This window comes from Varroa jacobsoni, unplaced genomic scaffold (genome assembly GCF_002532875.2).
Source record: "Varroa jacobsoni isolate VJ856 unplaced genomic scaffold, vjacob_1.0 contig01198, whole genome shotgun sequence".
Lineage (NCBI taxonomy): Eukaryota > Metazoa > Arthropoda > Arachnida > Mesostigmata > Varroidae > Varroa > Varroa jacobsoni.
The window spans coordinates 40134-54282 of NW_019214594.1; the positions used below are offsets into that span (position 1 = coordinate 40134).

A 14149-nucleotide genomic window follows, 5' to 3' on the forward strand; every position below is an offset into this window, starting at 1 on the left:
AAAAAAACTGAATTTTACCTTAGGAGATTAAGGATTGTCATGCAAACTTATTTCTCTGATACATGTTGTTACAGAGTTTAACGGACCACGTTCATCTGTATGCGCAGTACATCGAATCCTCGCATGTGCAGTTTATTGCATTGCTCGGATTGCTGTTTCATTGTTTTTGTTCCTTGTCTCAACAGAGCTTTTCTTAGTTAAATCTCAGTTGTTCTCGCTCTGTAACAGATTTAAGCGTTTTATATGCTGGGGCAAGGAGCTCGAAAAGCGCAAGCGTTTAATAGTGCGGTGATCAACTCAATTTAATGTTAATCCGTAGCACCTCGCTGCAAAGTAGTGCTATTTTAGATAAAATTTTGTTTATCATTGTGAGCGCTTGCTGTAACAGTGCTACTGACAGTTCTACCTGACAACTTCTAGTGCCCTTTTCTACATAATATTGCTGGCGGTAAAATTTGCTTCAAGTATTACCTCTTTTTACCCGGCAGAGAATTACAATATGTACTTATATTGGCATAAAATCAAAGCACTAACTAGGCTTGCTCTTTTTCATTCGTTTGAATTTTGACGACTCTCCATAATACGAGCATATTGTTCATTCGCATGGTTTTCTGTACCTCAATGACTAGCTCACAATCGATCGACGCATTTTATAAACATTTGCTTGTATACGTGTATACATATCTGTATAGCTATTATTGTCCAGCTGTGTGTCGTTTTAACTGGCCCGATTACTTTTTCTGCAGTTGCTATCATTGTAGCAGGCGTTATGCCTCATTTTGTGTTGAGGTTGCTGTGGCTGATGTTAAGCCAGCGGCATCAGCGATAACCGCATGTCTGTCTATGATTTTGTTAGTCATATAGGGGAAACCGTTGCGTTGCAGGCGTTCGCTTATTCGACGCCCAACGGACCAGCGATAGCCACTAGCAGCGACAACATGTATTTATGTAGCCGGATTGCATTAGATCTTTATCGTTGCGACCTTGTCATAGAACTCAGTATAGAGTTGATGCCCGCGCCTCCGCCGGGCGATTGACAGTCATAACGCTTATAGCGGTACTCGTGTTACTCATCAAATAAGGGCTTTTGCTGTGACAAAGCTAGCCGACCTAATACGATCTCGCAGACTTGTTCACTCTTTTGGTATTCTTTTTCAGCAATGGCTTATAAGGTCATTACTTTTACTGAAACAGGCTACTTGGTCCCGGTGTCATTTTCACCTACAACAATCCATGAACCATCAGAGAATGCACGGATATAGTAGAAGAAAAGTGAGGTGAAGTACTGTGTTGCGTGATGTATGGGGGTGTTAAAATAAGTAGCCAATATAAATATATGCGTCTGCTAGCAGTTAGTATCTCAGTAAAAGGAACGATTTTATACTACTAGGGCAGTCCCTTGATTTTGTTGTTTGTTAGCTATCAAATTGCCCATAGATTTGCCTTTTAAATAAATCTGACCAGCTGTACATTAAGAATCTTCTTACAATGTATATAGAAAGTCAATTGTTGTTTTTCATGCTTCAATTGCTACGCAAACACCTCATTTCCTTCATTATTATATTCTGTTTAGAGGAATAGTCGCCACGAGTGTGGGGTTTCGATCATCTTTATGATAGTTTGTTTCAAATATGTCTTTATGGTGATTTAACAAAACAAAGGATGAGCTCAACTCAAACAAACGAAACTGGGGAAAGCGTTTTCATTATTCTTGTTTAGCAATACATATCTGTGATTGAAAAGACACGTTAACCACTTAAAAATACTGCAATTGCTTTATCTGGCGATCTAATCAATATCCTTTTTTAACAAAGGTGTTAAATTTTTTCCGTCGGAGGTGCTTCCTTTTTCATTCGTGTTGTCACAACATTGACCCACAGCAACTGTTGTTCGACAGCCTGTTCCAATGTGAAATCTGAGGAAGAAGTTCTAGCGGACCAACGTCTCGTGTATAAACGCTTATGAAAATGGGCGCGTGTATAGGAAGCAGGCATCACATGGAAACACATGCACGAAATATTACCACAACCACCATCGGTAGAATTGATCTGCTCTCAGCTAGTCCACCAATTAACTAACGAAGAAGTATTTTCACCTTAGTTACTAGTTAGTCGATTGCCCACCGGTGGGTAGTTACTAAGAGATCTTTGAGTTACCAACTTTTTTTGGCGTGTCTATTATAGGCTATGATTACGAAATACAAACAGATTTTTATTGATTCGGGTTGGACAGTAATAGAGGCATTTTTTCATAGTGCGAATGGCCGCTTGTAGCGTCAGAATTGGACGGAACATGATGAAACCGTTGATGGCCATAGGCAACACTTTCTGAGCTGGTTGTGATCGCAGCTTTCTATGGTAAACAATTGTATGTATTAGAATGAATCTTCTACGCTTATATTTGTTTGTGTACATCTGTTTATTAAAGATCGTTACAACGAACGTTAACTATGTTTGAGTACGCGTACACTGGTAGTTTTTGATGGATAGCTTTGTTTGTAGAGCACTTGTCACCTATTAAGTGGCGAGGCTTGGGGTATTTTATCGTTCTCTGGACGTATTGTGGGTGTTCGGCGTAAGCGATACGCAAGTGCGTGTCATATGCGCGTAGTGCAAGCGCTGTTTTTTGCCCTAGATGTGAATCAAAACTCTACGAAGGTAAAAGCAATCTGCACGGTTTGTCAGTTCAGGGTTGAGAGACAGTTCCCTCGAAATTCTCGTAAATTTTAATTCATCACTGCGTGAACGGTAAAATTATCACAAAGGATCCTCGATATATGCAGATATATCATTCAGGCTTGGTTATGCATGATGGGAATATGTCAATTGCTGTGAAAATATCCTGTCTATCTAGATTTCACGACGATACGATGAATACTTACAGATTGTTGACCCTTAGTAGATTCGCTTGGTCCAAAGGTTAGTATATCTAAGATTCTTGTTTTGAGTATCGTTATGGAGGGCACGCCTCTGTCGTCAAGGGTATCGTATTCACAAAGTATTTTGTAAATAAGTAAAAAATAATGTCATTTCGGAGTTCGTTAGTAACGGCAATTTGTGATAGGAATATTGGAAATAAATATTATAATAATAAGAAAACAATAGCCGGTGAAACTTGTTAACGACAATAAATTGTTATTGAACCTACTCTTACAAAATTGAAGGCGTTTCGACAGGTATTTTCTACGTGCTACGGGGCCGTTGTGTTACAGCATTAATTTCTATATTACTTTCCTCTGATCCAAAATGTCACCATGTTAAGCTTGTTAACATTCACATTATAATATAGAAAGTTGATAATCAACTGTTTGGTCTTAAATCTATATAAATACCAAGCTTCGTATAAAGAGCTTTACAGTGTATGGTAGGCGTTGCAAGTTTATTATGCGTGTCCACTTTAGCTGGTGGTATTCGCTAAAATGCTGGAAACCAAACATTTTGACTCGAGATCTATGAGTTCTCTGGATTTGCTCAATAAAAAAGTGGATTGCGATAAGGAAAAGGCATTGCTAAATTATGGAATATTGTTTATATTTGTACTGAATACCTAAAAGAGGGCGGTGACCCAAATATGCAGAGCATTTAATAGGTATAAAAATGTATTTCAAATCGGCTACCTAGTTTTATTAATTCGATAATATATGTTATAAATGGCAACAATGACACCTGAATCTTTAGCGTGGGTTCGAGTGTCGTCTATCTATACATGGAGTGATGGCGGTTGGAGAATTACCGATCATATATGATCGACGTCAGTTAATTTGGTCTCTAACGCGTCTAACTATTCGACTTACTATGATTACATGGTGACGGTAATCATAATAGTCTTGTCCATAACCCTATATATTGCAATAGTCAAACTTACACAGTATCGAGTGTGTGATATAATCACATAAAATAAGCAGAGACGTATATCAGGTGTATTATATGTAAGCACGGTTGTTGGCCTAATATTTTCTCCGTCTCCAAAAAGGAAAACGGTTCTTTCTTGTTGTATTACAACAATGTCCGCTGCAGTGAATCCACACCGACAACCAGTATTTGTCAAGTCGGTACAGCCTTGACGTTCACGGTACGCAATTCGAAGGGATTTGAGATACCAAAAATAGATCTGACTCGCAACTGTGTTTGTGATTCTCCTGCTTTTGTTGTGCATGCTGATGATCTTAGTCACAGATATAAATCAGATATGAACCTATACCGATAGCTAGGAACTGTTCCGATATTGCGTTTAGCGAGGCTCAACAGGAAGACAACCCACGAAATAGTCCAGTAAGCAGATAGGTGTGTCTGTGTATATGCGACTTCGACAAACCACGTTGGTGTTGTCGTCCATTAGTTGATAAAAATAATTTATGATTAGCATAGTCATAAATACAATATTTTTTATATAACACGATTGTACTAAGGTATTTAGAGCACTACTGTGCCAAAATATTAATATACCATAAAAAAAAACGTTATCACAGCGTACAGAAGAAGTGGTGTTGTTTGTTCACGTGTGCGCGGGTGAGCTCGTAGCGTTTTCATATATTAAAATATATACGACGTGTCACCTTTTTGTATGTGACTCGAAATACGTTTAGAGGTAACGTGTCGATCCCTCGATCGATTTCAACTAGCATACACCTGAGGCATTCAGAACACATAATTGTGCTCAGACTGCACGAATGAGTCACTCCAGCATAATTACTTGAAAGGATAGATTCTTTCTTTGACACGCTGTTAGAACCAGTAAGTTTTCTTGGTTTTTAATTAACTAATAAACCCTTAACTTGATTATAGTGTGTAATGTATGTAGTTAATGACCAAAGTGCTTTATTTAACTGTATTTTTGCTGCTGGTATTTTTTTTCATTTTTTTGCTTTCAGAGTGCCAAGAGGGAGCGTGATAGTGCTGCGTTGGGATGGTCGTCAAACTTCAATGGCCGTCGAGTCCGTGACGGAACAGCGCAAGGCCAGAGAGCTCAGCGCGGACAACATTGCCCTGAAGGCTAGGTGAGCTATACATTATAGTTAGCAAACTACGATGATACTGATACTGTATTTAAATATGCAACAAATGAGAAACCAGTTGACCTGATTAAACTGAATATTCATCGACTTAATTGTCCGTGAACGCAATCCATCATTACTAGTGACAAATGACCTTGGTGACAATCGATATTCCCATAAAATTGTTATGCCATGCCAAAGTTGAAATATGTTGCTAAATACAACTGAAGACACAGTATAACCTCTTAAAGGAGTTCAAAATAGCTAAAACGTCTATATGTTTTGGATGTAGCAACAACTATTCCCAACTGAACTTATGGTTGGGAATACACCTAACATTATTTACTATTGGTACACGACAAAGCACTGTAGTCTTTATTTTGTACATTTGATTTGCTATGGTATGCAATGTGCAACTCCGTAATTATCCTTCAGTTTTCAGACCGATTTTGTTTCGGGAAAGAAACACTCATAATTTCACCGTTTGTTAACCTTTTCTGTGACTTGCCTAGCGGTTGTTGTTTATGAGATTTACATTAACGTTAACGTTTACGGCACATCTGCGCTCTTACATCTCATTGAAAATAAACCGTGCTGTTTTTTGGTACAATCGGCCTAAACTGTACCGCGCGATTTGGCAAACCGTAACATGAAATGTGCGGGAGTAGAAAATTTTGATAGATTTAGTGAGCAAGACTCATATTGCAATTATGGTCAGTGACTGGGCACAGCAGTATTATATATAGTAAACATGTGTATTTATTTTCTGCGAAACGAAAAAAAGCAAAAATGAAATATTTTACTGTCATGTTTATAGAAAAAAAACACCCATATCAACATCAAGATCTATATCATAGATGACACAACTGGCAAATTGGGATAACTAAACGGCTTTGCGTAGTGGAACTGATTAAAAAGTTGCCTTGTTCTACTCAAACGCTAAATTATATAACAGGATCGGTGTGATTTTGTTTCCCAGTGGGCAGTGGCGTTTCTTGTTTGCCACTAATTTCTACATTTAGAAGAATATCAAAAGTTGCGTGAGGACATGTTTCGCACGCACAAACCACAAGGCATATAAACTATGCCTAGTTTGCGCGGTAAAACTGACGAAAAAAGCGGATTCCATTTTAGATAGCTACAGCTAAATTGTTGTTTTAGCCGTACGGTCCCACATTGGATCCTTCTTGCCTTTATGAGTAGCGGCATCGAACACCCAAGGACGATTCCTTCGTCGACCATAAACTTCAGTGGCGGTATTAGGAGATCATTATGCCACTACCACTCTTCTGCTCCAGTCTATTTGCCCTAAATATTTTGCATTTGTTCGTTTCAGCGTTGCTTTTATTTCAAGTAAAATACATTTTGCATTTATATTCGCACCGGCTATCGAAAAGCAAGAATCTCTCTTTATCAAGCGCACACATGTAAACTGGAATGATCAAGGATAGCGAAATTACTAGTGCAGTCGAATTTAACTAAAGACATATTGGGGCAATAAAGAAAGTAAAGATAAGGTGATTAAACTTGATATAGACATGCAAACAACGCAGATGAACCTGGTCCCGGAAGAAGTTATTACTGATTAGGGCGAGCTTGATTTTTTATTGCGTTGAGCACTGGTCAGTTGGACATGTGGTGTAGTCGATTTAGTGTCTGACAAACGATAGCGGAACTAGGGATATCAGCATGCGGGAAATGTTTAGTCTACTGGCTATGGAATAGCAGTTAATCGAGTATCAGCATGTGGTGGTAGACAATGATGAATGCGGCGCGGTTCGAATAAACATACAAGACGTTTGATTCGACTTTCACCAAAGCTCTTCAATCAACACACATGTTACTATAGACAATAACAATAAAGCGAAAGCTAGACACTGGCCATCACATTAGTAATCACTCGTACCAATACATTTTCCGGCGCCAAATAGATGGTTAAATGGAAAACATGGGTGCAAGTACACTTTGATCTTTAACTCAGATGGTTTTTACTCAGTTTGATTTCTGAATTATTTTCTAATCATTAAAAAATTTAACTTTGAGTAACGCTCGATTTGTCTGACGGCCTAATAACACAACAGTTATTTTAAACCACTGTGTCTAGACGCAAATTTTAGACAACGGCTGAGGAACGCATGTCGTTTATTATGTTAAGTAGACAAGTTGCAAACGTTGCTAACGTTAGTCATTGCTAGTAAACGGTTTGTTAATTGTAATATAACAGTAATGACCAAACCGGATTGGCCAATTCGTATAGCCGCTTAAACAATGGCCATTAGCAGAGAGTCGAGAATGTATATGCATATAATGAGCTTCAAATTATCATAATTTCATAAGACACTCTAACATATCCAATCTTTAATAGGAAATGTATTATGGTATAGCACGATTAAATTTTACAGTTATAATAATAATAAACAAAGCTAGAGGTCTCTGTTTTTAGCAAAGTTGATTACGGGTTTGATTATAGAGCATGGACTTGTTTTTCCTTTAAACCTTTCAGCTATTCTGATTGTATAAACAAGTCTTCGAAATAATTTTTTTCCGGGTTAGCATTAAAAAGTTGTTTCCACTTAAAGATCCAGCAGAAGTGGGTCTCGCTGGCCTTATCCGGAATTCCTACAACAGACTAATAAAATGGCATGATAGTTATATGCTACAATAATAATTTGGAAACGCTAAAATTTACACCAACTGGCTGCATGTTCACAGTTACTATGGCAATGCATTCAGAAAAATATATTAGACACTCAGATCGCATTGTCTAAATATACATTTTTCCGCACTGTTGAATGGTAACGGCTTTCAGAACGGGCTAGTATTAGTCCTATATTTTCCCGTCAATTAATTATGTAATTATGTGCTATGGTGATAGCAAGCATACTCATTATGTGGATACAAAGTTTAGGATAAAGAGTTTTGAATATGATCCAAAACGTTGTCGTAAATTTAAACTGAAAGTATGAATAATACATTATCGAAATTTACGATTACGAAAATTATCCTTGATTTTGCTCCTAAGCAATAAGTCAAGCCGTCTTTAAGCACCACATTTGAATTGTCTTTCCTTTTTCAAGGCTTCGTAACCTATAAAATATGATGCGATTGATATTTGATTTACTCAAGCAAATTTTTTGTTTTTATTTTTATTGACTAAAGCTTTTTCTCCCTAATTATGACTTGATTAGACAAAATCAGGGTTGTTAGCCAATGCACTACAACGATGTCATAATCCGTGCGTAAATCTGTGTCTATTGTCTCAATGGCTTATTCACTCTCATATGAGTTTATGTTCGGGTGACAGAAATGCTTTATGAGTAACTGAGAAGAAGTATTTATTGTGATCTTTCATAATACAACGGTTTAATTGGGAGATCGGTACGTGAAAAATTCGTAGATGTAGACACCTACGTATTCAAATTCTACCCATCAACGAGATTTTTTAAAAGCATCGCAAAGCACACACCATATCATAGAATTTAAAAAAAAAATCATCACTTCTCGAATGAATTTCGTTTAGTAAAAATGATCGTACCGATGTTATATGTTTGGGACATCCTGTTTTTGCCATAGGTCTAAGCATATACACGCCTAAACTGGACTAAACACAGTCCCGTTAAAGGAGACGAGTAGGGTCATTGTTAAGTGTTCTCGAAATCGATACCGGCCCACGGGCGCAGGCGCTACTTTTATCCTTGTTAAATATTAGGTTCCGGAGCAATGCCGCAAACATACTCAACCTTCTTCTGAGACATTTGCGACATTCGTCATCTGCTACAAATGAAACGTTCGTTATTGCACGATATGCACAGAAACCTATTGAGATAAAGAATGAACTCACAGGTTGATTGCGAAATTGAAAAGGCAAAGAGGGGGGGCCCAATAACACGACAGGATACAGTACATAGGAAGCATGGTAGGCAATGACAGGGAAGTGCTTCGTTGCGGTAATCGAGCTTTTTTGGGTGCGAGTCGTCCAGAGAAACAGCGATATGTCTGCTGTACACGATATTTACTTGATGCGATGTCTTTGTTTCTCTATTGTCACTGACTTGCCGACATAGCTGTAGAACGTCGTACTGTAGTTGTTCGATGACGATATCGTCACGCTGAGCCGTTGGATCTTACGTTGCAAGTACGGTCGAAGCCTTGAACGAGTTCAATACTGAGTGTGACGTTTCGCTAGACTGTATACATAATGCGTCATCCTTCCTATGTTATTTTTTTGTTGGAAGCCGTGTTTTGACCATTGACATAACGTGTTTTTACTGATAAACGTGAAGGACAGCTGTAAGGTGATAAGAACACAAACGTGTATTCTAAGTACTCAAGCACTTTGATGCGTCTGTTTTTTAATAATAGTAGGCAATTTAATGAGGTTGGAGGAAATATGAATTACATCAGTGATATTTGGATTTGGCTTCAGGGGGTCTTTCCACACCTGTGTGCTTATTGGTTTATTGGTGCATCAAAGTCACAGTTCAGGTTTTATATAGAGCTAATTATGTGGACAAATGATACTGTCATAGTCAGTTAGGAAGAAGCGCTGCAAAAATTTAGTATTCACGATCAACTGTCAGTAATAATCACCAGCAACTGCTTACGCACTACTGAAAGTACTCTCAGCAACACAAACCGGATGTGCATAGTGAGAAAGGAAGAATAATGCTAATCAGTAACCCTACTTCTATGCTTATATGTAATAATGTTGCACAAGTATCCAATTGGGATAAATATGCATTTTATTCCGGTTCTGTCCTGACGGGTCTCAAGACAATCGCTTGTAGGTGCTTATACGTCACCGTTGTTAACGGACCCATGATAAAAATTATCAAAATAACTGTTTTATTACTTAAACCTTATATTCTCGGCAGCTGTTGCTGCGAATTTGCTTGCAAATTTTGTTTGCAGAAAGTTTCTGAGAACATAATCTGCAAAAGACAAATGGGCACTGGTTACTGTCGTTTGACAATTATTGCTTTCAGTCGGAATTATATCGGCAATCTGTAGTTGAGGCAAGGTAACGAAAAAAGAGGATAAGTAACAAAAAATCTAATTGGATCTGCTGAACTTTTATTAAACAGAAATTAACTTGGTCTTCTAGCTGAGTTCTACAGAATCCTGTCTAACAAGAAAAATTGGTATCGGCACATTTAGCGATGCGATTCGCAACAAAAAACGCTGTATCATCGTTAATGTGCGAATATTTGCGACTTAACAAAGATACTGACATCCATACTAGTTTATGATCGTATTGTGTAGGTGAATGGGTGTCTGGAAACGACTGCTCCTACCGATATAACAATGCACTAAGAGTACAACCTTAAGAACGACAAGTACTGCGCATTATATACTTACACATTGCGACAAAACGATTCTTGGCGGGTGAATTTTATCATGTTACGTGCATCTATGGAAACGATTGACATCCAATTTTATTTATATTTATTTTCACTTTATCAATCATGGTAATAATAATAATAAATCGTGTTTTGATATTCCTTTTAAAAGAGAAAGCCCAATGAACTCTAGTTGCTTTGTAGGTATCGCCAAGTTAGGTAAGTTATTCATTTCCTGTTTTATTCAGCCATGACAAACAAACCGATAATTGCTTTTCGGGTTTCTTTACTTTTTGTTAGCCCTTCATTGCCCTACTCATCACGCACTGCTCAACCCACGTATAAGCAAAATAGTGCGATTAATATATATATATATAGATATATTTTTTGTTCTTTGCTGTTTTTCTTCTTGTTCTTTTTTTAATTTTTAATCGTTGTTACCGGTACACTATCTGGCTTACGAACGCACACCCAATTCACAGGCAGGTCATCCGCGTCGTGGATCCGTCAGCGGGCACCGGCGGCGGCGTCGGCGGCTCGACCTACGAAGGCGAAACGTCGATCCATCCGAGAGGCCACCTGCGGGGCACTTGTGCCGCAGCAGCAGCAGACGGCGGCGGAGGAGGGGGCAGCCATCAAAATCCGCATCAGTTACCCACCACCTCCTATTACTACCAGAACAACAGCAGTGGCAGTGGTAAACTGCTCAGCCGAAACGATTTTGGTAACGGCGGCTTTCACTCAAACGGTAACGGGCCGTCCACAACGATCTCACTTAAAGCCCGGAATAACCATCGATCGCGCGGACAGCAGCAGCAACAACTTGCACAACCACAGCAGCCACATAGCCGTCAGCAGCAGCAACCGAACCAGCCTCATCACCTACGCTCTACGCACCTTCAGCCGCATCAGCAGCAGCAACAACAACAACAGCATCATCGTCGTCGTGACTCGATCTCGAGGGGTGGCGACCCTGATTCCGAGTGGGACGACTCCGAAGCAGCGTCGCTGCTCGATCCAAACTCGAGTGGTAACGGCAGCGTTCGGGGCGGTCGACGAAAGACCAGCAAAAGGTACAGCAACCTCCTCGACCTCGGCAACATCGTTCGGCAACACACGCAGCTGACTGGGGTCAGACACCATAGCGGTCATAAAACGGGCGTGCTGACTGGCCCAGGTGCCGCGAGTGTCGCGGGCGTGTCACGACTTCTTTCGCCCCTGTTCTCCTTGCTGTCTGGGGTGTGTCTTGGGGTCTGTGGCCGGTGCTGCCGTTTTCGTCGGCGAAGGAGGGCCAGGTTAGTCCAGCCGACGCACTCCAGCCGGGCTTGCTCAAGCTAACCACAGTTCAGAGCTGCCGCTCCCCTTCCGCAAGACTCCCCCGATTCGAATTTGCCACCGCTCTGACCTCGATCACTTCCGTTAGCATCACTTCCGATATATCACCTAAACGGCTCCCTCGTCTTTCCACCTCGGTCTCACTCACTTACAATTGAGAATCAGTATCTGTGCACGCACTGCACCACTCAACATCTAAATAACGAGCGACTGAACGAGTGACAAAGTTCTTGACTTCTGGGGGGCGTTTGGCGGTTGGCGGAAATGGCCGGGGCTGAATGACAAGTGTTTTGAGCGCGCCTGTCTCATGAGAGAGCACATTGAAACGATGGCGACCTGGAAAAATGGCATTTGATCTCGGTCGAACAACAATAATAAGATTAATCCTTGTTGCTGATCTTGACGGCAGTCATTAATCATTAACGTTCACCTATAGCCCGATTCTATATACAGTGGTCTTTCAAAATGGACAATGTTACTTGCACGCCATTTTGTTGATGCACGCTGCACAACAAAATCCCGTACATAATATTGCACATAATGTCTAATCATTTCGCGCTAGTGTTTTTCACCTGTATGCCATTCCTGCATGATGCTTTTGTTGGACCTGTTAATTTGATTTTGCTTCTGTTGGAACAATTGGACTATGCAGTATAACTACAGTGGATTGGCTGTCGCAGGTAAAGCATTGGCGTCTATTGAGTCGCTCTGACCCATAGAAAATTTGTCGATCTAGTGGCCAGTGGTGATGAAATGTTATAATGTATTATTCTTTCGGAAAAATTTCTCTACACGGAGTTAACGGCTCATCGGTGAGCCGGCTGGTGTGTTCTATGACCGGGGGTCTTTTCAATAACTTATTATATCTATTATTACAGTCGAGCATCGTACTAGAAATGACCTTTCACTTGCAAGTGCATGTGCACGAATATTGGCTTTCTAATCAGTGTTTGCCAATGTGTGTCATTAATTTGGCAGAATATTTGAGTTGAGTTCTGTTAAAAAACAATAACGAAAAGTACTTTTGGACTGAGAATTCGCGCCCTTGACTTTAACCTACCTAAGATGTCCCTTCCTTGTTGGTTTGGGTATAAACGGCGTTTTTTGAGATCACTCAGGTCCTCGTGTTTAAGAGTACTTTTTTTCTGACTGGGTCAAACGACAGGTTCATCTCTTTGAATTTGCTTTCCAACACCTACGAAAGTGAATGAGTGTCTAGTACGGGCATATTCCCATATGCTTTTGTAATGGTAACAATCTAGTTAGTTTCGCTAGCAAGTGCTTATGAGCACATACGAAGCTGTACAAATGTCACTCGTTATTTGCTGGACGTCTTCTATTATTGTTGTATATTTCCCACGCCATAGGTGCCATCTATGAAACGTAAGAGTAGCGCCAACGAATTTGCCCATCAGGACAATTCAATATTTCACGTGATTTTCTTGCGGTAATTGTAGTGTCAATACGTTTTATTTACAAATGTCGTTTGATTTTGGTTTATGTTGTGTGAATCTCTATAAAAGCCTCACCACCTCGTACTATTATGATGGAAATATTGCTATAGATTTCTCTTGCATATTTGAGTTTTACAAAAAGAACATGTTCAAAGGCCTGATTAATGACACCTTGCATAAAGCCTGCACACATATATGCATATATCCGACTTTTAAGATTTATTTGACATCGATGACTAGTCCGTTTGTAGGCATACGTTTAATAACTTTCGGAAGAATTTTTATCATGTTGCTTTGAGCGTTGTTTTACTATCAGTACATAGATTTAGTAATGATTGTACTCTTCTCTTAGTGGATTCAAAAGCAGTACGCAGATATCATATTTTTTTTTCTCTGTATTGTTACATACAGGTGCTGCACGAATAAGTAAATGGTGCAATTCTGATAAGCATTTTTTTTTTGTTTTCTGCGTTGTCTCTTCCTATTTTTTGGTCCCCTCAGCAGTTGGTTTTGGTGGTGCTGTTTCTGCAATTGTCTAGCCAGCTGCTGCTGTTTCGCGAAAATGCGCGGCTCACAACTCGCTTGGTGTTTTAAATGTTTCCGACGGCCGGAACTCCGGCCGCGTCAGGTTTTCCTCGGACGCGAGAGCACTGACCAGAAATTTCCCGCTAACAAGATTCGTAATCAGAAGTATAATTTATTCACATTCATTCCACTAGTGCTGTTCCACCAGTTTAAGTTCTTCTTGAACCTGTATTTTCTAGCGGTGAGTACACGTGCTTGGGTCTTTCGTGTGCTTGATATTTATAAAAATGTTAATATTAGCTTCTATTCTCCATTCATTTTAATCAACTGTCTGCTTGAATCCTGAGATGTCGGAGAAACACGGTCGAAAATAGCAATAGGAGTAACTATAGGGTACATTCTATAATATCATTCATATATGAGTTAGATTTTTAACATGTATACTGAACGAAATGGTAGGTACCAAAAAGGTGTGTGCTATATTAAGTTACTCGCATTGGATA

General features: G+C 39.6%; 1 protein-coding gene across 10 annotated transcripts in view; it reads left to right on the plus strand.

Annotated features, from left to right (window-relative positions):
* Nucleotides 1–14149, plus strand: part of LOC111271873 (putative phospholipid-transporting ATPase IIA) — a 33541-nt gene that overhangs the window by 2476 nt on the left and 16916 nt on the right. For 7 of the 10 annotated variants that reach the window (XR_002687187.2, XM_022852889.2, XM_022852894.2 and 4 more), the window contains exons 2-4: nt 4871–4996; nt 10815–11627; nt 13623–13887. Coding sequence is in view for 9 of the 10 variants with exons in the window: in XM_022852889.2 (XP_022708624.1) it covers nt 4923–4996; nt 10815–11627; nt 13623–13887 (1152 nt within the window). In the remaining variant the exon portion in view is untranslated. The remainder of the gene's footprint in view (nt 1–4870; nt 4997–10814; nt 11628–13622; nt 13888–14149) is intronic. The other 3 variants (XM_022852892.2, XM_022852896.2, XM_022852897.2) reach the window with 3 other exon arrangements.